The sequence below is a fragment of the Acartia tonsa genome, chromosome 9 (assembly GCF_053477335.1).
Source record: "Acartia tonsa isolate MP-2025a chromosome 9, ASM5347733v1, whole genome shotgun sequence".
NCBI classification, from domain to species: Eukaryota; Metazoa; Arthropoda; class Copepoda; order Calanoida; family Acartiidae; genus Acartia; species Acartia tonsa.
In genome coordinates this window covers 34,787,530-34,813,262 of record NC_137268.1, presented here as the reverse complement: position 1 = coordinate 34,813,262, position 25,733 = coordinate 34,787,530, and the positions used below count along the sequence as shown (strand labels likewise).

At 31.5% G+C, this 25,733-nt stretch overlaps 1 protein-coding gene across 1 annotated transcript in view; it reads left to right on the top strand.

Annotated features, from left to right (window-relative positions):
* Positions 1 to 12,488: 12,488 nt before the first annotated feature.
* Positions 12,489 to 25,733, top strand: part of LOC145327505 (uncharacterized) — an 86,044-nt gene continuing 72,799 nt past the window's right edge. Inside the window, exons 1-4 of the mRNA XM_080171050.1 lie at positions 12,489 to 12,503; positions 13,073 to 13,135; positions 13,585 to 13,639; positions 14,074 to 14,128. Coding sequence (XP_080027176.1) covers positions 12,489 to 12,503; positions 13,073 to 13,135; positions 13,585 to 13,639; positions 14,074 to 14,128 — 188 coding nt within the window. The remainder of the gene's footprint in view (positions 12,504 to 13,072; positions 13,136 to 13,584; positions 13,640 to 14,073; positions 14,129 to 25,733) is intronic.

Sequence of the window (25,733 nt, the reverse complement as noted above, 5' to 3'; positions counted from 1 at the left end):
CTTCTTTGTTGGAATAAAATCTTAATTTTTACAGGGTTAAATTAAGGGAAGTTTTTAGGTTGTGTTTTTAATACAAATTGGTAGAAAAAAGCGCATATTATTATCATTAGATCTCACGTTTTTCTCATTTATTAGTGGAATTTGGTTAGACAGCGAACATTTCAGAAATAATAGGTATTGGCTATGAAAAGATGGGATCATGGAAAGAAACGAAGTAGCGGGCTTCGTTGTATTTTCACAGTATTTTTTTATTATTGGTTAGGTTAGGTAAATCGTAATAATTGCCCTAGAAATAGGAGAAAAGCTACTATGAAAATACGACGAAACCCGCTACTTCGTTTTCTTTCCATAATTCAAAAAAATGTTATATTTGCCTCCAATTTAAAGACACATTAAGCTTACAAATAATTACTGATAATTCCGCTTTCTTTTTGTCCAATTAAACCAACCGTTTAGCAGATCTTACTGGATAAAATTCCCATCTAGCCAGTATATATGATTATTATTTTTGAATTTGATTTGTTGTTTTTGAGGAATTTTTTTTTAGATGTCGAATCCTTGAATTTCATGGAAGTTAACCCGCATATTTTTCCTTTTTACGCCACACACTTTTTTAGCATTTATATTCATACTGAAAATAGTTATGAATATTTTTTTGCATTTCTATTGCTTGTAATACAAGTTGAATTATAGTGTATAAAAACAGCAAGGTCATATTTTTCCATAAGTAGCACACAAACAATAAGCCAACAAAATGATATTTATCCTATAATCCTATTATACAAAGTTATAAGGTACTGTTTTTTTTAAGCTTAGGATTTCAATAACAACTGAACTGATTAAGTTCTCCTTTCAAGGGAAGCTTTATATAGGACCTAGAGTGGTTTCAGGCTATTTTTGTTTTTAGATTTAAGTCTTAAGATGATTTTAGGCTAATTTTGTCCCCCCTTTAATACAAAGCTTCTAGATGATAGGGGCGCAACGAGATAATAGAGAATATTCTAATCTCTACCACCAATAAATGATAGTGACTTACGTACATACCATTGTTAGTTTAGAGTAGCAGCGCTACGAGAAAAGAAATGTGTTTGAAGACCTTTAGTGGGCAGAACATTACCATATCAAACCCTAGTAATCGAGGCACTAAAACATGGCGATTGGGTAAATCATTCTAAAACAATAAGTTGTTGAAATTGTTGGAAATTTTCATTCCAAGGAAAACTACAATGCCTGTTCGGGGCAATGGACAAATTATTGATTTTAGCCTAATTCTACAATTCTTTCTATTTATTACAATCGCTGTCTCGTTCTTATTGGTTTGATTTAAACATATTTTTCCCATTTTAATAATGATTGCATCAAATGATATTTAATACCCATTCAGAATAAAATCTTTTACAAAAGACTTCCCTTTCTGTGATAAAACAATAAGCAAGGCATATTAGAATTTAAATTTCATGCCTTCACAAAAAAAAGAGATTGCGGTCATTTCTTCCCTGGAAACCTGAAAGGTTAAATGCATTGAGGAAGTTGAAATTATTCTCAACTGGTAAGTATTAATAATTTCAATTCTCATTCCTTTATTACAATTTATTCTTCTTTTTCATAAATATTGTTGTCGCTGAACAACTTTTCTTTCTTTAAAATATTTTTTTAAAAGGGGTAGTTTCACGAAATGCATTTGAACTTAATTTTGTGAACCGAATATTTTTTCCTGATTAATTGGTTAAACTACATTTATATGGCATATATTTGAAAGAATTTCAATTTTTTACCACGTAGTTTTTAAAATATCAAGACTTGAAAATCGTCTTTTTAAATTGCATATATCACAAAAGACGATTTTCAAGTCTTGATGTTTTAAAAACTACGTGGTAGAAAATTGAAATTCTTTCAAATATATGCCATATGAATGTAGTTTAACCCAATAACTAGGAAAAAATATGCGGTTCACTAATTTAAGTTCAAATGCATTTCGTGCAACTATCCCTTTAATTTGTTACTTTGGGGGCATAACGCAGCCTAATCCCAAAAAGAGAGAGTGAGTTTGAGATAAAAAAAGGGGTTAAAAGAAAGAAAAGATATTGTTAGTAAAATAAAATTGATCAAGTCGAATGAATGAAGAAAGACCTCTCTGACAACGTTACAAAAATGATTATGAAGCGCGCAGCTAGGAAAACGCAGATTGCCCTCTTGTATGGTAGGTATTTGTTTGGCCGTTAGACTTTGCAGTCTTTTACGATCTTTAACTTTTAAGGATAACAGACACATTTTGAACCGAATGTAAGAAGGTTTTAAAAGTAAACTAATAAGTACTGCTGCTAAAAGTTATTAGTTACTAAATTTATTTTTGTTTTGTACATTTTACTAAGGAAATCATTTTAAAACTGTTTGAAATACTCATCAAAACCCCCATACATTTACTTACTGTACGAATTTAGACCCCCCCAAAAATACTTGTTATTTCCGACTTGATCTAGATAAAATTTTGCAAGTTGTTATTCTCATCATATTTGCTCCGCTCGTTTTAAGCCTGCAAATATAATTCAGGATTAAGAGATAGAGAGAATGTGAGAGAGGGGATAATGGGTTGTTTATTACATTAGTCCCCAAAGTTTTACAGCAACGTTTTCTTATTTGGCTTAACAACTTGGGAGATTTTTCTTAGATTTTGATTGGTTGGTTTATTAAGTTGACTGTCCAAACGTTCCAACCACTAATAGTATTCTACAGAGCTGTAATTTTGTGTGTTATCATTGGGGATGTACATTAATTTATCGGCTATTGTCTTATCCCTTTAGATATATTCCCCCTTATTAGTAACAGGATGCCTGTCTGTGTATGTCTGTCTCTTTGTTGCCAAGGATCTCGCAAACTGCTGAACAGATATGGGTTTCCTTTGCATTTATATTATAACTATTTTGGAGGAACGTGTCGCCCATAAAAAGTAATGGAATGTGGAGGGTAAATTTCTGCAACGTCCCCAAATTTTTAGATAATTTTGATTTAATAATTCTATCCTTTAATTTCAGCAGCTTGAGCTTTTGAAATAATAGGTTTGGATGGTTTGATTATACCCTTCATACGGTTTGACCATTCTCCACCCATTTTTACCCCCCCCCCCCAAAAAAAAAAAAAAAAAATCCTTTATTTTTAGATATTTGTGCGTTTTTTTGTACAGTCATGTTGGTTAAATTTTTGTTGCTAGCAAATTTTAATTTTTCGTCGCTGGTGGCTTTTTATTATCTGATTATCATGAATGGAAACCTTGGATGATGGACTTATTATACCCCGTTTAAATTGTTACTAATATGAAGTATCAGTTAGGGACTCTTTCAGCCTAAAAACTTTGGGGACTTATCATCTTTAAAACTTCGGTGTCACATTATGAAAATCCGATTTTGACTGTCTAAAGTAATAGTTATAGTAAATCTAAATGGTTAAACTGACTCATCAAGCGAACAAAACTAAAAGATAACTACTTATGTTTCAAAATCTGTACACTTTCTTTCTAACCAATAGTATTGTCGTATTGATCCTCAACTGTTTTTCTATTGGCTGATTTTCCTATCATTATCTAGTTAGTATTTATTTAAGTGAATGGATTCGAATTACGGAATTCTTAAGATAAAGTGAAAAAATAATAAAATCATTAGGTAACTTTTCTTTCTATTGGAAAACTCCCTTTAAGTGGCTAGGTTGTCTCTTCTTTCTTAATAAAAATATTATAAAATTACTTATTATTTTTCTTTTTTTCAGACAATATAAATGTAATTGTACATAAAATGTTTGTGGTCCCCAGTTAGAGGAAAGTGTCAACCAATGAATAAAACAGAAATACGATACCTATTACAACATCAAAATAAATAAAACAACAGTTATATTCGTTGTGACAAAATAAAAAGTATTATTTTTATAGTGATAATAAAAATATACATATAGTGATTAATATGGTGATAATAAAAATGACCTAAGCATGAATTAGCTGTGACTTGGCTAAAGTCACACTTTTAATGTGATTGAAAATAGTGATTCATATGATGATTAGGTATTATGATTATTGTAGCCAGCGGGCTAGTTTTACCTCAGGCAGTGGTGTAGACAACACAACACTGACAAAATGCTTTTCAATATGGATGTAAGGTGAGTTAGAAAAGAAGAAAAAAATGGGAATATTTTTGCGTATGTTCCGTTAAGGCGTGTGTTTTAAGACTTTAGAATAGGTTAGCAGCGGCAGCAGCGGTTTTGCTGCCGTTTCTTCACAATTTCATTTTGTACCTTATGATATTAGAGCAACTGCCATTACAAATTTTAGAGTTATACCTACTCCTATATTAAAGTCTTAAAATACTTTTACGGAAAATGCGCGCAAAAAATATCTCGGTTTATAGGTTTACTTAGATACATGTCAATTAGTAGCGCGACAATAACAATAAATCCGAAAGTTTAATGATAACTGTTGAATTCTTAATAGTAGGTTGCTTACTTTATATGTCAACTTTTCAACAACAGTCAATACGAACTTAATTTTAGGATTTAATAAATCCCGATTTTTTATATTCTTCGGGTTAAAACTGCATTTTTCCTTTTTATACTGCATAGGTATTAATTTTCACTAGGTAGGTAATTTCAAAAACAATTTGTTAATGTTATAAGATTGACTCAGCAATTAGAAAAATTTCGACGGAAATTTTGATTACCTATTAAATAAGCTTTAGTAGAAGTGAAGCTACTTCATGACTAAATATTCTTATACCAGAGCTGGATCTTTAAATCATTTTAGTGGTGAGCCAGATCGGGGTGAGCTGAATTTCAGCTAATTTTATAAAATGCTGTGCTCTCATTGGTGGAAAGTTGGCTCTTCCCGATCTGGCTCACCACTAAAATGATTTAAAGATCCAGCTCAGCTTACTTGGGGTTCCTATTACATTTCTTTTTTAGCGTTAAGGCAATGATGTACATCATCAATGATGATGATTTGATTAATCTTGGCTATTTTTAAGTTATTTGTTCAGAAAGTTTTGAACCCAACAGATCAAGATTTATTAAGAGTACCTAATATTTTTAAGTCAACGAATGAGAAAACGTGTTTATAAAACATTGGATATCCTATTAGGGAATGTACAAGTATAGATGTAAAGTTGAGAAGATAGTTACATATATAGCTGATGCCCCCTCTATTCTTATTTTAATGTCAGTGTAATTTAAGTATAATAAATACTTTAATTTCAATTTCTAGAAGCTTCGTTTTTAGTGAATTTATTGTTCCTGTTAGCTTTCCATCGCGCCATAGAAATAAATTACAAAATACATAAAATTATCATCTATTGAATAAAACGTTCAATTAACCAGGAAAGCATGGATAGGTCATTCACTAACATAATTTATATTCCCCTAATTCCCAGGGATCTACTGGGATAAGACAATGGCCAATAAATTGATGGACATTCCCATTGATGATATACAAAATTACCCCTTCTGTAGATTACAATTTTGGGTTGAAACGTATGGACACTCAATTTAACAAACAAACCAATAAAAATTAAGGGGGGGGGGGGAAGTTTTGACACATTTGCGTAAACCTGGCACCCTGGCTTTATCTTTGGACTGAGAGGCTAGATTCTTAGGGATAAAATCATTCTTATATGATGAATTTCACGAAGTTTTAAGATTTTTTGGATAGACCTCCAGGTTCCGGAGCTCCAGGCCTCCAGGTGGTCTCTGGACAGGTAAAAAAAAAAAATTTCTTATTTGGACAGTTTGAGGTAAGTTTATAAAACAACATAACCTTCTTTTAATATATCATTTACATATTTGAAGAAAAAATTACAATCGGCCTCCAGGTTCAGGTGCTGGAGGCCTCCAGGTGCCCTCTGGACAGGTAAAAAATCAAAATTTCTTATTTGGACAGTTAGAGGTAAGTTTATAAAACAACATAACCTTCTTTTAATATATTATTTACATATTTGAAGAAAAAATTAGGATCAGCCTTCAGGTTCAGGTGCTGCAGGCCTCCAGGCGTCCTCTGGACAGGTAAAAAATCAAAATTTCTAATTTGAACAGTTAGAGGTAAGTTTATTAAACAACATAAGCTTCTTTAAATATATTATTTAAATATTTGAAGAAAAAATTACAATCGGCCTCCAGGTTCAGGTGCTGCAGGCCTCCAGATGGCCTCTGGACAGGTAAAATATCTAAATTTCTTATTAAAACAGTTAGAGGTAAGTTTATAAAACAACATAACCTTCTTTTAATATATTATTTACATATTTGAAGAAAAAATTAGGATCGGCCTCCAGGTTCAGGTGCTGCAGGCCTCCAGGTGGCCTCTGGACAGGTAAAAAATCAAAATTTCTAATTTGAACAGTTAGAGGTAAGTTTATTAAACAACATAAGCTTCTTTTAATATATTATTAATATATTTGAAGAAAAAATTACAATTGGCCTCCAGGTTCAGGTGCTGCAGGCCTCCAGATGGCCTCTGGACAGGTAAAAAATCAAAATTTCTAATTTGAACAGTTAGAGGTAAGTTTATTAAACAACATAAGCTTCATTAAATATATTATTTAAATATTTGAAGAAAAAATTACAATCGGCCTCCAGGTTCAGGTGCTGCAGGCCTCCAGATGGCCTCTGGACAGGTAAAATATCTAAATTTCTTATTAAAACAGTTAGAGGTAAGTTTATAAAACAACATAACCTTCTTTTAATATATTATTTACATATTTGAAGAAAAAATTAGGATCGGCCTCCAGGTTCAGGTGCTGCAGGCCTCCAGGTGGCCTCTGGACAGGTAAAAAATCAAAATTTCTAATTTGAACAGTTAGAGGTAAGTTTATTAAACAACGTAAGCTTCTTTTAATATATTATTAATATATTTGAAGAAAAAATTACAATTGGCCTCCAGGTTCAGGTGCTGCAGGCCTCCAGATGGCCTCTGGACAGGTAAAAAATCTAAATTTCTTATTAAAACAGTTAGAGGTAAGTTTATAAAACAACATAACCTTCTATTAATATATTACTTACATATTTGAAGAAAAAATTAGGATCAGCCTCCAGGTTCAGGTGGTGCAGGCCTCCAGGTGGCCTCTGGACAGGTAAAAAATCAAAATTTCTTATTTGAACAGTTAGAGGTAAGTTTATAAAACAAAATAACCTTTTTTTAATATATTACTTACATATTTGGAGACAAAATTACAATCAGCCTCCTGGTTCAGCTGCTGCAGGCCTCCAGGTGGCCTCTGGACAGGTAAAAAATTAAAATTTCTTATTTGAACAGTTAGAAGTAAGTTTATAAAACAAAATAACCTTTTTTAATATATTACTTACATATTTGGAGAAAATTTACAATCGGCCTCCAGGTTCAGCTGCTGCAGGCCTCCAGGTGGCCTTTGGACAGGTAAAAAATCAAAATTTCTTATTTGAACAGTTAGAAGTAAGTTTATAAAACAAAATAACCTTTTTTAATATATTACTTACATATTTGGAGAAAATTTACAATCGGCCTCTTGTTTGAACAGTTAGAGGTAAACTTGTAAAACAAAGTAAGCATATTTTCAAATGTTATTTATGTATTTCAGGTATAACCTTCAAAATATTTACCTCAATAATTGAAAATAAACATATTTTTTTATTATATTACTTACCTACCTCATTGATATCAAAAATTCAAATTACCTTCCATATTTTATACTAGGGATCGTTGGGAATCAATAATAATATAATAAATAATATATTAAAAGAAGGTTATGTTGTTTTATAAGTTGACCTCTAACTGTTCAAATAAGAAATTTTGATTTTTTACCTGTCCAGAGGCCACCTGGAGGCCTCCAGCACCTGAACCTGGAGGCCAATTGTAATTTTTTCTTGAAATATTTAAATAATATATTAAAAGAAGGTTATGTTGTTTTATAAACTTACCTCTAACTGTTCAAATAAGAAATTTTGATTTTTTACCTGTCCAGAGGCCACCTGGAGGCCTCCAGCACCTGAACCTGGAGGCCAATTGTAATTTTTTCTTGAAATATTTAAATAATATATTAAAAGAAGGTTATGTTGTTTTATAAACTTACCTCTAACTGTTCAAATAAGAAATTTTGATTTTTTACCTGTCCAGAGGCCACCTGGAGGCCTTCACAGCACCTGAACCTGGAGGCCAATTGTAATTTTTTCTTGAAATATTTAAATAATATAATAAAAGAAGGTTATGTTGTTTTATAAACTTACCTCTAACTGTTCAAATAAGAAATTTTGATTTTTTACCTGTCCAGAGGCCACCTGGAGGCCTCCAGCACCTGAATCTGGAGGCCGATTGTAAATTTTCTTGAAATATTTAAATAATATATTAAAAGAAGGTTATGTTGTTTTATAAACTTACCTCTAACTGTTCAAATAAGAAATTTTGATTTTTTACCTGTCCAGAGGCCACCTGGAGGCCTCCAGCACATGAACCTAGAGGCCAATTGTAATTTTTTCTTCAAGTATTTAAATGATATATTAAAAGAAGGTTATGTTGTTTTATAAACTTACCTCTAACTGTTCAAATAAGTAAATTTAGACTTTTTACCTGTCCAGAGGCCACCTGGAGGCCTCCAGACCTGAACCTAGAGGCTAATTGTAATTTTTTCTTCAAATATTTAAATGATATATTAAAAGAAGGTTATGTTGTTTTATAAACTTACCTCTAACTGTCCAAATAAGAAATTTTGATTTTTTACCTGTCCAGAGGCCACCTGGAGGCCTCCAGCACCTGAACCTGGAGGCCGATTGTAATTTTTTCTTCAAATATGTAAATAATATATTAAAAGAAGGTTATGTTGTTTTATAAACTTACCTCTAACTGTCCAAATAAGAACTTTTGATTTTTTACCTGTCCAGAGGCCACCTGGAGGCCTCCAGCACCTGAACCTGGAGGCCGATTGTAATTTTTTCTTCAAATATGTAAATAATATATTAAAAGAAGGTTATGTTGTTTTATAAACTTACCTCTAACTGTCCAAATAAGAATTTTTTTACCTGTCCAGGGACCACCTGGAGGCCTGGAGCTCCGGAACCTGGAGGCCTATCCAAAAAATCTTAAAACTTCGTGAAATTCATCATATAAGAATGATTTTATCCCTAATAACCTACCCTCTCAGTCCAAAGATAAAGCCAGGGTGCCAGGTTTACGCAAATGTGTCAAAACTTCCCCCCCCCCCTTAAAAGTCCCCAAGTTGTTAAGCAAACAAATAAGAATAGTTATTTATCACATCGTATTATAAACAGCTTTCCGCGGATAACTATAGAATGAACAATTATAAGATTGTACATTTTTATATTCGTAGAAAGCTGGATTTAATACGATGCTAGACATAGTTTTTTCGTTTTGATGAGAACCGGTTCATATTCACTGGATTCAAATGAATACGAGAAAACATTATTATTAAACTTAATGGACTAGTGTAATAAACAGCCCATTGTACCCTCTCTCTCACTGCATTGATAGAGATTAGAGCGAAGAAGATTAATTTATTTAATCATCATTGTCAGATCCATCCTTAGATTTAAGACCAGGAGGAAGGAGACAATTGGCTATTTTAAAACTAGTCTCCAAAGTTTTATAATAACGTTTTTTATATTTTGTCTTAACAACTTTGGGGACTTCTATTACATTTTGATTAGTTGGTTCATTAAGTTGAGTATCAAAACGTTTCAACCTTTAATTGTAATGTACAGAAGAGAGAATTTTGTGTATCATTATTGGGGTTGTACATCAATTTTGAATTTATAGGCCATTGTCTTATCCCAGTAGATCCCGGATTGAAGACACACATGTAGCTATTGATTTGATTATGCAAGAACTTAGTGTTTATAACGTGTCATTTATTATGAAATCATATGTTTCCATCATCCTAACTATAAAAGTAACATAATGTCTGTCTGTGTGTGTACTGCTGTGCGGATATGGTTTTCCTTTACAATATAACTTTTCACTAGGTCCTCTAAAGGTTTATAAACATTTAGGTAGTATTTTTAGGGGATGTTACTACTACATTCCCAAGAGAAATTACCCCTCCTAAAGTGCCCCGGCCATAGCTTAAAGGCCCCAAAGGAGCGTAGCAACTGGTATATAATTAAAATAGGATAACTGCCGTTCAGGAAGTTGATTATGTCAAACAATCAATTGGGTCCCCAAAATTTATTGTAGAAACACATTTCCTAATTTATTAGTTTTAATAACTGAATTTTATATTTATTTTGTCTTAAGTGGGTTGTACAATCAAAGTACCAAACTTTTTACCAATAATATTGGGAAGGGTAATTTGTTTATTATAATTGGGGATTAGACCAATTTTTGTACGCTGTCCTTTCCATTTAACACATAGAAATATACTAAGATTTATAAAAACAGGACAAAATTCTAACTGTATTATTAGACCTAGTTTTAACGGATAATGCTGTGCATTATCAACGCAGCAAAGACCATCAAAATAAGCATGAAATATAAATAAATGCTTGTATATTTATTTATTTTTAACTAGGAATTATTTAAAGTACAGTACAAAAATCGGTTAAGTCAAAAAGAAATCAAGTATTTTTCTTTACAAATTGTAAATATGTATGTACAGACAGACGGACGGACTTGTCTTTGTCGTATAGTAGGCATGCAATTACAAATACAAGGGAAGAACGTTACTTTTGTACTGTGAGAGGGTCTATTCAGGAAGGGAAGGGACAATGGGCTGTTTATTGCTCAAGTCCCCAAGGTTTTCTTATTCGTTGGCTTAACAACTTTGGGGACTTCTATTGAATTTTATTGGTTGGTTACATAATTAAGTTCAGCGCCAAAACTTTTCAAACAAAAATTGTAATCTACAGAAGGGGTAATTATATGTATTATCATTGGGGATGTACATCAATTTATTAGCCATTGTCTTATCCCTTTGACTTTTGTCGAGTGAGAGGGTCTACTCATGCAAAAACGGACAGAATATTGGCCACATTACAAATTACAGTCTGGTCTACACTAATCTACTCCCTTGATATATATCGAATATTAAATTTATATATTGTTATATAAAAGTAACTAGCGGCTTCGCCCCTAGCCTCTAGGGGCTTTGCCCCATGAGGAAGTTTAAAAAGAATTTTAAAAAAATACTGGTTCGTGCCTAGTCCCATTTTATCACGAAAATCGAATTCTAATTTTCATTTGTGCGCTGATTACGGTATGGTTAAATTCAAAACCATCTCTAATCCATTTAAATAAGTTATAAAATTTGAATTGGCGCTTCGCGCTCTTTCAAATATAACACAATATACAGTTGAGAAGATACATTCTATTATTTGCCCTTTACAACAAATTGGAATTATGCAATTAAAAAAGTTTTAGTTGATTTTACAGTACACACAGGCCTAATTCTTTTGAATAAGATTTCTGAAAAATAAGCTGAATTTAAGGATAAGCTACCTAATTAAGAATCATTATATAAGAATTATGAGAATTACATGTTATTTTCTAATGTGTACTTAAATGATTTTAAATGCAAAGTAGAATGATGTCTTTTTATCCGTGTGGATGAAGTATATAATCGCTGGACCGTTTGGGCTCCACTTTTTAGAGAACAAACCTACTTGTCATACCTAGTCATCCCAAAGGTCTGTTCATTTTCTTGGGGCTCTGACACTCACCTAAGCTAACCCAACAAAATAAAAAATTTTTAGATTGTTTAAAATAGGAAAATATTACATTGTAGATTGGTACCTAGTAAGGTAATTTTTGGTACCTAGTTAAGTAATTTTAAAACTAGTGCAGTGTACAAAAAATGAGTTTGAATATGTACATCTTTTGTCTCAAAAGTTTTTAAGATATTTTTATCTGCCACTGTAAAAGTCGAAATAAATGTAGGGAAATGCACATTGTCAGTTTGTTGGGAGGTGTTACTTCAATAATGCATAATCCTATTAAGAAAAGTAGTAAGGTTTTTTTGTCTGTATATTAAGACTTCGATAACTTCTAAACCGGTTCAGTAGGCATCAAAGTCCTAGCCTGAGAAAATCTTTAAAAAACTCAAAAAAAACCCGCTACTTTTAGGGATTTTTGAAAATTAGCCAATTTATACCTAGAGGTTTTTTTTAGATTTTCTAGGAACAAGATATTTTGAAAATTTCAAAAGTTTCTGATTCTACTCCTCAAGGCCTATACAGGGAGCACCATGAAGCCATAGTTACTATGCAATGATTTTTTTGACCCCCATACTTTTCCAAATTGATTAACATTTTTACACAAGTGTTTTTTCACCTAAAGGAATAATAATTGCAACTGCACTAGGTAATTAAATTTCAAAAAAAGTCAAAAAAATGCTCTGCTGTATAAACACCTGTTAAATCTTGCAGACAAATAGAACCCCTTTTACAAATTCCTACCTAAAGAATTTAGTCTTTCATTTAATTTGTTAATAGAAGGTGAAATTAAGTTAAATATATATATTAAATGTTTTGTGTGCTTTAATATGCCCATTTGGGAGGTAAGGCAAAGTTTCAAGTTTCTTGGGGCACTAGTGGTATGGGGGGTGGATAGTAAGTTTTGGGGACGGTCATTTCTATGAGTGTTTTATATTGGGAGAGTTGGGATATCCTCCCCAAAAATAGGTTAGGATCTATTTTTATGAGAAGCTACAATTTAAAGGAGAACCATAATGGTCTGGTGGATAGCGATATCCTTCAGTACATACAGACATACAGACACACACAAACAGATGGACTTCCTGTTACTTTTATATAAGGCTTGATTAAATACTTGTCATTTTATAATATGTTGCAACTGTTTAATAAATAAATACTGGATGAATCATCATATGATTACTTAACAAAGAAATAAGTCATATATCAATTTTATTACCTAGTTGTACCTTTGTCTGTCTTAATTTTTATGACGTTTTTAATGATGATATTTAGGAAGTGCAATATATAATCTTAGTACAGCAACAAATATGACAAATAATACCTCAAGACAATGACAAAATATGACAAATATTACCTACTTAGGATAGATAATGACAAAATACCTATGTCAAATATTTAATTTATATTTTAGGAGAGGATGTGGGATTATAGTATAGCCACAATGACAAATGTTCTTAAGAAACTCGTATCTAAGGTGAGTTGTTAATATATTTAGGATGGTTGTGGGTTCGAATCCCGGGCCAATTCGTTACCTAATATTGCAGAATTTGTTATTAAGTCATTAAATGTAGGGTAGGGATAATAAACTTATACAATATACATGTGCAATTTTTTACTTAATAATTTACAATTAGGACTTAGAGACAAAGGTCGTATTATCAAAGGGTTGTTTGTCCAGCTAGTAGTCGGGCTGAAAAATCCTTAGAATTTCTAAACCCAAAGATATTTTAAAATTTTAGTATTTAATAATCTTTTGAACAATTAGAAAAGAAAACACTTTATCTCCATATTGAATACCTTCTAATTGGTCAAAAAGTGGACGGCAAATATAATGTAGTTTACCTTGTTAAGACTTTTATAGTTCAATGAAAATAGAAAATCCAGCCGTCGAAGAGATCTTGATGGATTGTTTTTTGTTCGTAGGAGAAGCGTCGTTACGAAGAAGATGGATACAATCTCGACCTTACCTACATCACAGGTAAATAGTGGCTACGCCTGTAGAGGCACTTCAGGTGGGGGGCGTTAGGAGGGTAATTTTTCATAAGGCCTATTTATCTAAGGTTGGTTATTCTCCCCCAAAATAGTTTTAAACTTCCCAGGCCCTATGAGAAGCTACATTGTAAAGGAGAACCATATCAAATCAGCGGTTAGCGAGATTCTTTGGTAAAAACCGACGGGTTTAATAACTGATCCACAATGCTTCCTTTATTACTATCACATGCATAGGACGTCCTAATGACTTTTAAATTTAGCTTCCTAAGATTTTTTCTATAAAGCCATATTATATGAATATTAAGCTTTATATTAAGTATTCTAGATATTTAAATTCCTAGATTTCTTAAATAAACCCCTCTCTCCTTCTTTGTAAGTACCTAAATTATTCTAAAACTTAAAATATTTTTTTAATTTCAGATCGCATCATTGCGATGGGATTCCCCGCGACCGCCTTGGAAGCTATTTACAGGAAACAAACACATCCTAAACTAATATTATTAATAAATATTCTCGATTCGCGGATTTTTTAAGGTAGGTAATTAAATATTAAGTTATTTTTTTAAAGGTACTAGCGATTATTTGGGATAAGACAACGAACAATAAAAAGAACAAAATAAAACTCCTATTCATTAAAATATTGGTTAGACAGTTTTAAAAGAAGTACCCAAATTTTTAGCCAACAAATGATAGAATTGTTTATAAAACTTTGGGTACCAGTGTAATTAACAGTCCAATGTATTTTAACTCACTGTTGCTGTGCTACTTATTGCAAAAATTGTCTTAGTTGTTGTTTTGCAATTTAATGTGAAGAAAGCTATTTAATGTTAGTAGAAGGTACAAAATACATATGTAAAATACAACTTTTATAATTTTTAAGGGATTTTATAATTGTATTTTGGCTGTACTACTTTATTCGTAGTAGCGAAGCTACTTAATAATTTGATATATCTGTCTGTTATTTAGTTTTCTAGACCTTTGATTTAATGATATACCATATTTTCTATTGTGTAAAGCAATAAATATTTCAATTACACCCAAAATTTACAGTTTTCTCGCAGCGCGCATATATGCGCGACAGAAAAAGCTTCCTCCCTATTTGAATATAAGTATAGGTGGATAATGTAAGTTTTAGATTAAATATAATATTACTTGATAAGGTAGAATATTAATGCCTTTTTAGTTTCAGGATATTTTACTTGTTTTTATTTAAAATTACACTAATATGTCAAACTGTAGAATATTTAAAGGTTACAACGAGGATATCTATTCAAATAATACCTACCTTTGCTTTTGAAACTTGAAGAAAGGGATTTACAAACGGGCAAAATTTTATTTACTATACCTACCTACCTAACGAATTAGATTTAACGGAGATTTTTTAATTCCAAATAAGGCTTATGAATGAATAGATTAATATCCACTGGATTAGAGACGGTTTTCAGCCATGCTGATAAATACTGTATATCAACGTATCAGACAATTTTAGATGAAAAAAAATTATAAAATTAAAAACAGCTATCTATAATACGATGTGAAGCTTCCTTTAAAAAAATATAATTAATACCTATTCAAATATATTATTTTATTTACTTTTTCTTAATTTCCATGTTTGCGTCCTAGATTTAGTTTTTAACGAGAAAATAGACATTTATACCTTAGATTTAAATAGGGAGTAAGAAAACAATCAATAATTTAGTTTCATATAAGAAAGCCAAATAATAAATATTCCCTTAATATTATTTAAACTAGCGGTTTCTCGTTTTTTTTTTAGGACGGAAAAAACCTCACTACTTTACAGTACTCTTCCAATATAAGCTGTCAAGGGAAGCTTTTTTTGACGGGTGGTAAAATGAGGGTTTCAGGGGGGTAGGTAATCTGATGTATTTTTGTATTCATATTTTGAGGGGTAAAGTCACTTTTAACCCCCCCCCCCCCCCCCTCCCCCTTCGGACGTCCATGTAAGCTTTTAATGCTTTTTAAAATATCTAAATGATGCAATTTTTTCAACCCAACACTATTTCTTCGTGTAAATGACAAATTATTGTTTATTTTTAAGATTTAATAAAAACCATGCCCCGCCCCATAACTCAAACAAGGCCAAGAATTATTCCCCTACTCCTCCTTTTCAAAAAACTAATGTTTTAATCTTTTTTTTCAAACTTTTTCAGTTGTCATCTGTATTTTATGGTGAAACCTAAGATTCAAAATAATTTGTGACATTGTTCTATATAAATGTATGTTTAATATCTTTGATCACATTTGCTGTTATCTAATGTCTCATACCTATATTTTTGTAGACAAAATGAATTGAAAATGATTGTTAAAATCGAAATATATCTTCATGTCTTAGAATAGAGTATTTTTTTTTAAAATAGGTTGAAAAACATACTTTAAAATATTCTTAAGATTGCATATCTCTATATCTGGTTTTCAAATGCCTGTGAAGAAAGAATTATTTTGTTTTGTTTTTTCTCTCGCATCTTGTGAAATATTGATAAGAGAAAAAGTTGAAAAAGAAAAGTTATGAGCCATAAAGATTATAGGCAATGTTCTACTAGCGTCTAAATGCTAAATTTCCCCCCCCCCCCTTCCTCAAACAATCGACGATTTTTGTCGGTATTTTTTGTAGATTTTTACAAATACTTGCCTATGAACTTATTATATTTATATAAAAAAATGCTTTGTTGTCATTTTTGCAGATAAAACTTTAGAATCTCTGTTCTGTTTTTTTTTGTAAAAAGGATTATGGGGGGGGGGAGGGGGGAGTAAATTGAAATAAATAAATATAAAAAGGAAAACTAATTTTTCGGTCAAAGCAGAAAAAACAATCCTACCTACTACATACTACTTATTTTTAGATTGTAATCACAAATATCTTAACAGTACACTAGTTTTTGTTTGCATTTACAAAAAAAATTCTATACATGTACAGTATATTTCTTTAGGTAGGTACCTGCTATAATTTCTTTACTTTTCTGCATAATACCTATAGATTATTTGTTTGAAAAAAGGTTTTTTTTTGCTTTTTAAGTGTATTTTACTTATTAGATTCATTCGAAACTAATGGTTTATTTTTTTTGATAGGCAGATGAAATATATTTTAATTCGAAGTTAAAGAGATCTTAATTTCCTGTGTCGCTTAAAAAGCAATTAATATTCGGTGGATTAGAACCGGTTCCCAGCCATACTAAACAAATATGTCTAGCATCGAATTTTATCCATTACAATTGTACATTTCATATCCGCGGCAAGCTGTTTATAATACGATGCGAGAAATAACTAAAAGTTGACATCCTTTTTTTTTTAAATAAATCAAATTATTTTTCGGTTTGATATTTAATAGGACTGTTAATTTGTTACCCACCAGGCCAAACTAGGTATACGGGGATAGGACAATTTACTAAAAATTAACCCCCCCCCCCCCAAAAAAAAAAAAAAAAAAAAAAATCATGTGAGTGAGGTATTGTCTTTTTAATGTAAATTATTCGGGGGGGGGGGGGGGGGTAAATGAACCATCACTGTCCTTTCCCTCCTTGTAGCAGGATGAACCCGCCTTTTATATCATCCGTAAAGTCATTTCCGAAGCTAGGCGGCCCCAGGAATATAGGGAGAACAAAGTTTCTATCCATATTTACATTAAAGTAAAACACTTGAGGGAGAAAGGGTGAAATAACTGTATCTCCCCATCGCAACCACCTTGTGCAACCTTTCTATTGAGTCATTGAAAATCAACCAATGGTGTCGCTTATATTAACACAGCCTAGTAGCAAGCAGAAAATAATTTAAAAGCAAACAAAAGAGGTCTTTGAAAAAGAAAGGGAGGTAGTTGTCTGTATATACATCTTAAATAGATCTGTTATATAAACCAAAAAAATATAATAGGGAACTTAATTATATCTTAATTTATGGGTACTTCAGTGGGAGAACAAAATTGATCACCTCCAATAAAAAAGAAATGATTTTACATTTTTCCAGTAAAACTTTCCCCCCTATTAGCCTATCCCTTAACCCTTAGCTGCTAGCGGTGTATTATTTTATTTTGTATATTTTAGTCCATGTTTATTGTGCGAGTGAGTGAACGTTTCTAGGTGGTGTTCATGCTTTTTGGTAGATTTTCTTTTAAATAAAACAGCATATTGTTGGAATAAATTGTCGCTACTCAGATTTTTGAATCGTGTTATAATTCAATCTTGTAATGTGTGCCTTTTGATTTTACTCAAAAAAAAACATATTTTTTATTTAACCGCAAATCATGAGGAAAATGATTGTTGTTTCAAAATGGTTTTATATTCTGTTTAATTTAGTAGTTTATACAGTTTTAGTTATCAACATAATATAGTTTTATCTTTAAATAACCTAAAACTAATTTTGGCGGATTTTTAGTCGAGCCATTACAGTGTACTGGCTGACTTAGTAACAGTTTTACCGTTCCTAGAATTGAAAAATACACAAGTATAAAAGTTTTGTTGCAGTGTTACATACCCTGCTACTGTATTGTGCTACTTTTGTATATAAAAACTTCGGGAACCGCCTAATTCTCGTTGTTACTAGGTTAGATAAGGAATTCTTTATTACATATTGTATGAAGGAATAGACTTAGTATTTTTTTTGGGAGGGATATTTCATCGGAAGAAAAACAGTCATTTACATTATCTGTTTCTTTGTTGATAAAGGCGTATGAAAAATAAAAATATTAAATGATTGAAGTCGTTTGAAATTGTGCATTTTTTTTAATCGGGTTGGGTCATAAATGGTTTTCTTGCTCTAAGATTTAAAACAAGGAGTATTAACGTTAAAATTTGGCATGTCGGTTGCTTTAATGGGAAAACTGAATAGCGGCTGCCCCTGCCGAAAACCGCCTAAATTTTCTTTCCTTTTTTTCATCAAATTAGACAATTTAGGGTCCATAGACACATCCCTCCCCCATTGTAAACAGATATTTTAAAAATGAAAGATAAGCCTAACTTAAATTTTAGCTTTTTTTGTACTTTACATGTAATCTTTGTTAGTCATTGATAACCTAATTCTAAGCACATGAAAAGTCTTTAAAAAATTCCATAAACATTTATAATAGTAGAGGCTATGGTCATGCCTAAAATTTCTAAGAGTTTTATCTTTTTAATCTATTGATTCATAAAAAAAATCACTACAATGAATTAGGTTTTTAAAACTTTAAAATCACTTTATCATTTTTATCTATATATTTTTGCACTTATGATAAAGCAATGAATAAGTTAATATTTTATAATAAAAAAATAGCGAATTCGTAATTTTTTTTTTATTAATTTAAGTTTTAAAAGATTTTTATTTTTTTTGGAGGGGTTGGGGATGTCCCACCCCACAAGAAATTAGCTTAAAACCATCACAGGACCATTATGTAATATGTATATTCCCTGAAGAGTCGAGTCCAATCGGTTCAGTGGTTACTGAGATCTTAAGCTTCAGACAGACGGAAGACAAACATACATCGTTCTACTTTATATTATAGACTAGCGGCTGCGCCCCTAGCATCTAGGAGCTCTAAATTCGAAGGGATATGGAAGGGCAGAAAAATAGCTTAAAACCATACAAAGACTTATTTATACAAATTAAAAAATAGCCTAAAACCATCTCAGGGCTTATACGAAACTTCCCTCTTAAGGAGAACCATATCGGTTCAGTGGTTAGCGAGATCCTTCGCTACAGACAAAAAAGCTTAGTACTTTATATAATAGGACTAGTGGCTTACTTTAGTATAAGAATATTAGGTATTTTATTTAATATCTAAAAATGGAAAGTTATGAAAAGATCTTGTACATACATAGGTATAAAAAAGATTTTTACTTTTTCTCAAAATATCTTATAAAATTGTACTAATATCATTATTAACAAATTGCATTTTTAAAACGAAATACTTAAAATGTTATTATTTTGTAGCTACTCTACAAAATTTAAATGTTTGTTGGCGTTGAATTTTTTATCCGTGACTAGCGGCTACGCCCCCAAGATGCCTCTAGGGGCACTTGAGGAGGGGAAAGGTGAATTCAAAACCCAATTTTTATTTCAGATTTTATAAGAAAAAGTAAAAACAAAAATTTTTGTTTTTGGGGGAAATTTTTTTCTACGGGCAATAATTCTTGGGAGGGTTGTGGTACCCTCCCCCAAAATAGATTATTATTCCCATGATATATGAGAAGCTACCCTGTAAAGAGAACCATATCGGTTCAGCGGTTAGCTAGATCCTTTTGTACAGACAGACATACATAAAAAGATCCTGTTACTTTATTATAAGGATGTAATCATATTAACTTCAAAGGTAGGATTTTAATAAAGAACCCCACTGTCCTATCATTGCTTTTGGCCGTAATTTTCAGGGATTGAGAAGACATTGGACTTAAAATTATGCTGGTAACCTACATCTCTAAATAAGTTCTCTCATTCGTTGGTTTATCTAGCAATGTCTTATCTTTTCAACCAATAGTTTTCATCAGAAGGTATAAATTTATCGTCTTTTGTCTTATCCCTTAAGATTTTGTATTATTTTTACATGAAAGAAACTTGGCGAATCATGGCTAAAAACGAAGTTCTATTTCTATCCCCTGCGGGGGGGGGGGCTCTAACCCTGCGGGGCAATCATTAACATTTACCTAACCTAGCATAAATTACGTATCAAAAGTTACTGTTAAAATACGACGAAACCCGCTACTTCGTTTTCTTTTCATGATCCAACTTCGCTACTTTTGAACTTGAACGTCCTAATTTTTCTGCCTTATTTACAATTTGCATGGCAAATTAACTCCTTATCAATATTTGCTAGTGATATCATTTTTATCAATTTTTTTTGCTAAACACTTGTATAACTCCGGTCCTATCAAATAAAGGGAAAATTAAAATTCTGGCCATTTTCAAATAATGAATTAGATACCTAGATTTAGGGACTTTGCTGAGTTTATATTTCCGACGCTATTGCCTGATTTCAAAGACTCAATACGAATTCGGGTCATGATTCCCCTCCCTGTTGGTAGAGTTATAATTATAATTATAATTCAAAAAAGCTACCCCTTCTGTGCATTAAGTCATTGGTAGTTTATAAAAACTTATAAAGATTTAATAATTAACAGATCTAATATTTTTTTAATCCAACGAATTAAAGAACAGGTATAAAAATTGCAGAACACGGGGGTCTGTCGTTTCGGGGGTTTTTAGGGATAAGACAGACAATATTTGTATTTTTCCGCAAGGATCTAAAGGGATAAGACATTGGCCTAAAAATTGATGTACTACTACTAATTGATCCCTAATGAGGATACACAAATTACCCATTCTGTAGATTAAAATTAATGGTTGAAAACTCAACTTAATGAGCCATCCAGTCAAAATTCACTCAAGACCCCAAAGTTGTTAGGCCAACGAATAAAAATGTGATAATTTACTTTAGAGACTAGTGTAACAAACAGCCCATTGTCCCCTCTCTCCCTCTAATTTTCCGTCTATCTACAAATCCTTATATTCGTACAGAGTACAAATGTACTTAGAAACATTTGTTATCATATATATAAAATGAATATAATATTTTTAAAAAGTTATCCGAAAATCTATGTCCTTTAAAAAAGTAAAATCACTTCCTTTGATATAAAACAAGCGTAGCAACTCTTTAGTTTCTGTGTATGTATGTTTAACTTTTAACGAACATACAATTAGGAATTGTTAATTTGGTTGCCTTTCTTATTATTTGAACAAAATGTATTGCGTTTTTGTAGCTATATAATTTTTTTCAATTAATTTGGTTTAAAAAAAAAAAAATTCTCCTAATTTAAGTTATGTTAGTCACGGATCTAAAGGAATAAGACAATGACAGATAAATAAATGTTTATATAAAAAAAAATTTGAAGCTGGATATTTTTCTCTTCACTGTAAAGGAGAACCATTTAAAAAGATACGCTATTAAGAGAGCCTTATCGTTCCAGCAGTTTGTGAGATCTTTCGCGACATTTTAAAATGATAATAAAATCCGCACAAAGTTTTCTGTAGATATAATAAATCCCTGACATTGGAATATTTATTTTACAATTTAAAAATAATAACCTTCTTTATAAAGATAAGATAATTTGCGATTCTTGAGAACACATGGTTTTTATACAGAACTAAACTAATTTAGATTAAAATCTTAATAACTTAGCAGCAATATGTACATTTTCCCATCTAGCTTCTAAGCTAGGGAAACACCTATAGAAAACCCCCTTGAGACCTTTTTAAAAGCGAAGCTTTTCTATAATTAGGGTCGGTCCGTACGTCCGTAACAGATAGCTTTTTTCGTTATTTTAGGCATGTTAGAATTGTCCTATCGATTTCAAACTTTGCATGGTGATTCCTTTACTAGTTTGGTACGATTTAGAAAGCGTAGCAATTATACAATCATTACCAAAATGTCCGTACGTCCATTTTAAGCAAGTTGATTTTTTTACTTTTTTAACAACAAATTTTTATATGATCTAATCATACTATTGATCTGAATTTTGGTATATTGATTCCTGGGACAACAAAGTATAATGTTATAAGCGAAGCAACTCTATAATCAAGTCCTAAAAATGTAAGTATGTCCATAAACATTATCCTGTATCAATCAGTTTTTCAACAAATTTGCTTACAATTTTGCTTTGCCTCTTATACATTTATATTCCGATTATTAAGTTCTGACACTATGTTAATGTCCGTTTGTCCTACCCTATCAGTGCTTCGCTTTTATGGATGTTGTCATCCTTGTTTATGTAAAAATAAGTCAGGGGGTACCTCGTTAAGTTAATTGATTAGTTGGTTTAAACTAGCAGTGTCAAAACTTTTCAACCAATAATTTTAATCTTAAAAGCGCATAATTTTATCATCACTTCGGATAGACATAAATCTCCTTATTAAAGATCTCAGAATAGTGGAGAATTTGTACCCTGAGATTCCTCAGGGATCTAAAGGGATAAGACAATTGCCGAGTAATTTATGTTCATCCCAAATGATGATACACAAAATAACCCCTTCGGTAGATTGCATTTCGTGGTTGAAACTTTTGGACAGAAAACTTAATGATCCAACCAATCAAAATTCAATTAAAGTCCTCCAAAGTTGTTAAGCCAACGTTATTATAAAACTTTGGTGACTAGTGTAATAAACAGCCTAATGTCCCTTGTCTCGAAAAATTACTTCAAAGAATGGGGTGGCGGATGATAGTGGACCACTAACTGGTGCAGGGATTTGATTTTATTACTTTCTAATTATAAAACAAGTTTTGATTAATAATGACAGCGTAATTTGAAAAATTGGCCTTTACTGTGTAATTTTTGTCTAGCTATAGTTCTTAGTACGAGAATAGTCATTTCTCGCATCGTATTATAAACGGCTTTCCGCGGATGTAAAAATGTACAATAATAAGATTAAAACCAGTTTTTTAATCGTACATTTTTATATTCGTAGAAAACTGGATATAATACGATGCTAGACCTAGTTTTTTCGTATAGATGAGAACCGGTTCTAATCCACCGGATTAGAATCGGTTTCCAATGAATACGAGAATAATATATATATATTTATTATATATATGTTTGGTTATTAATATTTTTCAATTTCATTGTAGAGTACTTTTTATTTAGAGGAGACAATGGGCTGTTTATTATACTAGTCCCCAAAGTTTTATAATTGGTTGGATTATCAACTTTGGGGACAAATGTTAATTTTGAATAGTTGGTTTATTAAGTTGAGTGATCAAACGTTTTAACCACTAATTTTAAGCTACAAAAGGGGTAATTTTGTGATTTTCTTATTATTGCCCCTCTACATAATAAAACATTGTCCGAGTTAATACTCTAATCTATATCTCTCTATAGAGTATTCGAGTATAGTCCCTTTCGTAATATTGCACTTTATGGGGCGATTCTTCATATATTTCACAGTATCTTTTCTCCTATTTCTAGCCCCTGCGGGGGGCTCTAACCCTGCGGGGCCAATTACCTAACCCTGTGGGGCAATCACCTAACCCAATATAACCTAACCTAACCTAAAATAACCTATAAAAAGCCATTTTAAAAATACGACGAATCGCCCCTTATGGGGCGATGATACGAAAGGGACTATACCCGAGTATTCTAAGCAAAGCTATATTGACACTAAAATATGATTTTTCTGTCAATCTTATGTCAATTATAATGATAATTTGTGTGCACATGTACAATTATTCTTCATGACAATACTTTTCATTTTATTCTTTTTTCCTCATAAACAAAGCAGTCTAAGATTCTTGTAATATTTTTTGATTTGGTGGCTGAAAATTTTAAGTGTTTTAAATTTGACCTCCCACTTGTTTAATTGTTAGGTTTTTTTTATAGACCTTCAATGTCCTCATGTTTACACCAATAATTTTAATCTACTGAAAAGATAAAAATGTTTATCATAATTGGGGGTGTTTATCAATATATATTCTATTGTCTTATCCCTTAAGATCCCTGTGGTTCAGATGGTACTTTTTAATTTTTAATGATGAGAATTATTGTTTAAACAATAAAATTACAATAAGAGTTATTGGCATCTCCTTTTAGTGATATGCTATCCATGTATTTCTGAGATGGGTTCTTAAAAGAAAATGCCGCGTGTTTTCGACATTTTTTACGCTATGAATAACAAGCGCGGCATTCGCGAAATCTAAACAGAGTATACAACTATTTATTAAATTATTTCGCTTTTGTTGGTACAGCCTTTATAAAAGAAAAACAAATTATCTTAAATCCATTTTTGCTGCATATTAATTAATGCATCTTTTTAGAGTTATATTAGACATTATACAAATGGCTAAAATAATAATTTTAAAATTAATTCTTAAGTTGTATACTCTGTTTAGATTTCGCGAATGCCGCGCTTGTTATTCATAGCTTAAAAAATGTCGAAAAAACGCGGCACTTTCTTTTAAGAACCCATCTCTGTTCTTTCATAAACTAGCAGCAATGTCCAGGGATTTAAAGGGATAAGACAATGGCTGATAAGTTGATGTATATCTCCAATGATGAACAACTAAATTACCACTTCTGTATATTACAATTTGTGGCTGAAACGTTTGAACACTAAACTTAATAAACTAACAAATCAGAATTCACTGAAGTCCATATAGTTAAGCCAACGAATAAGAAAACGTTATTTTAAAACTTTGGGGACTATTGTAATAAACAGCATATTGTCCCCTCTCTCTCTCTGGGCAATGTCCCTAGCATCTAGGGGCTTAAAACTCTAAAGGGGACAAAAGGAATGTTTTAATATGTTACTTCCTTTAAAAATTACTTATATCCAACCACGAAAATAGCTGTGAAGCTGCCTCCACCCCCAAAAAAATACGTGGATATTTGAACCCCTTAGACTTTGATGTAACATTCTACTGAAATTCTAATGTAATATTTCTTAGTGATTAATATCTTCACGAAATATTAATGATTATATTATTATTTTTGTGGTAAATAATATCTTTTAACAGAATTAAATATGCGTTTATATTATTAACTTATTTTATACCTAGTTATTTTTGGATTTCTAAAATATTGCGTTTGTGTTATGAATAGGATTGCAATTTTTCATCTGATCATGACCAATAGAAAGTTTCCCTAAAAAGAATATTGAATATTATTATTTACTGGCGAATAAGTTTATTGCAGGGAGGGAGTTTCTAAGTGTCCGGATATGGTTTTACGCTATTTTATACCCTGCCTTCGTATGTTGAGGTTCTTGTGATGAAAATGATTATTGCAGCATGAGCTAGTTAGTTACTAGTTAGCTGGCAGGGTTGCAGGGCCCGTGCATTTTCTTTCGTCGCTCTTTTATTTTTGCTGTAGAGTTTTGTAAATGAGGCATTTGCTTAAAAAAATAAGGGATAGAATAATTTGACTCCAACCCACGGTTAGATTGATCATACATTTTTGCACATTCGTTGGCTTAACTTCTAATTTTATTAGATCTTGATTGGTTAGTTTAAACTAGCAGTATTTTACCAACAACAAAATTAATTTGAAAAGAAATCACGAAACCTATACGTTACTTTCAGCTGTCGTTTGGGGACAACATATTATAGTAAA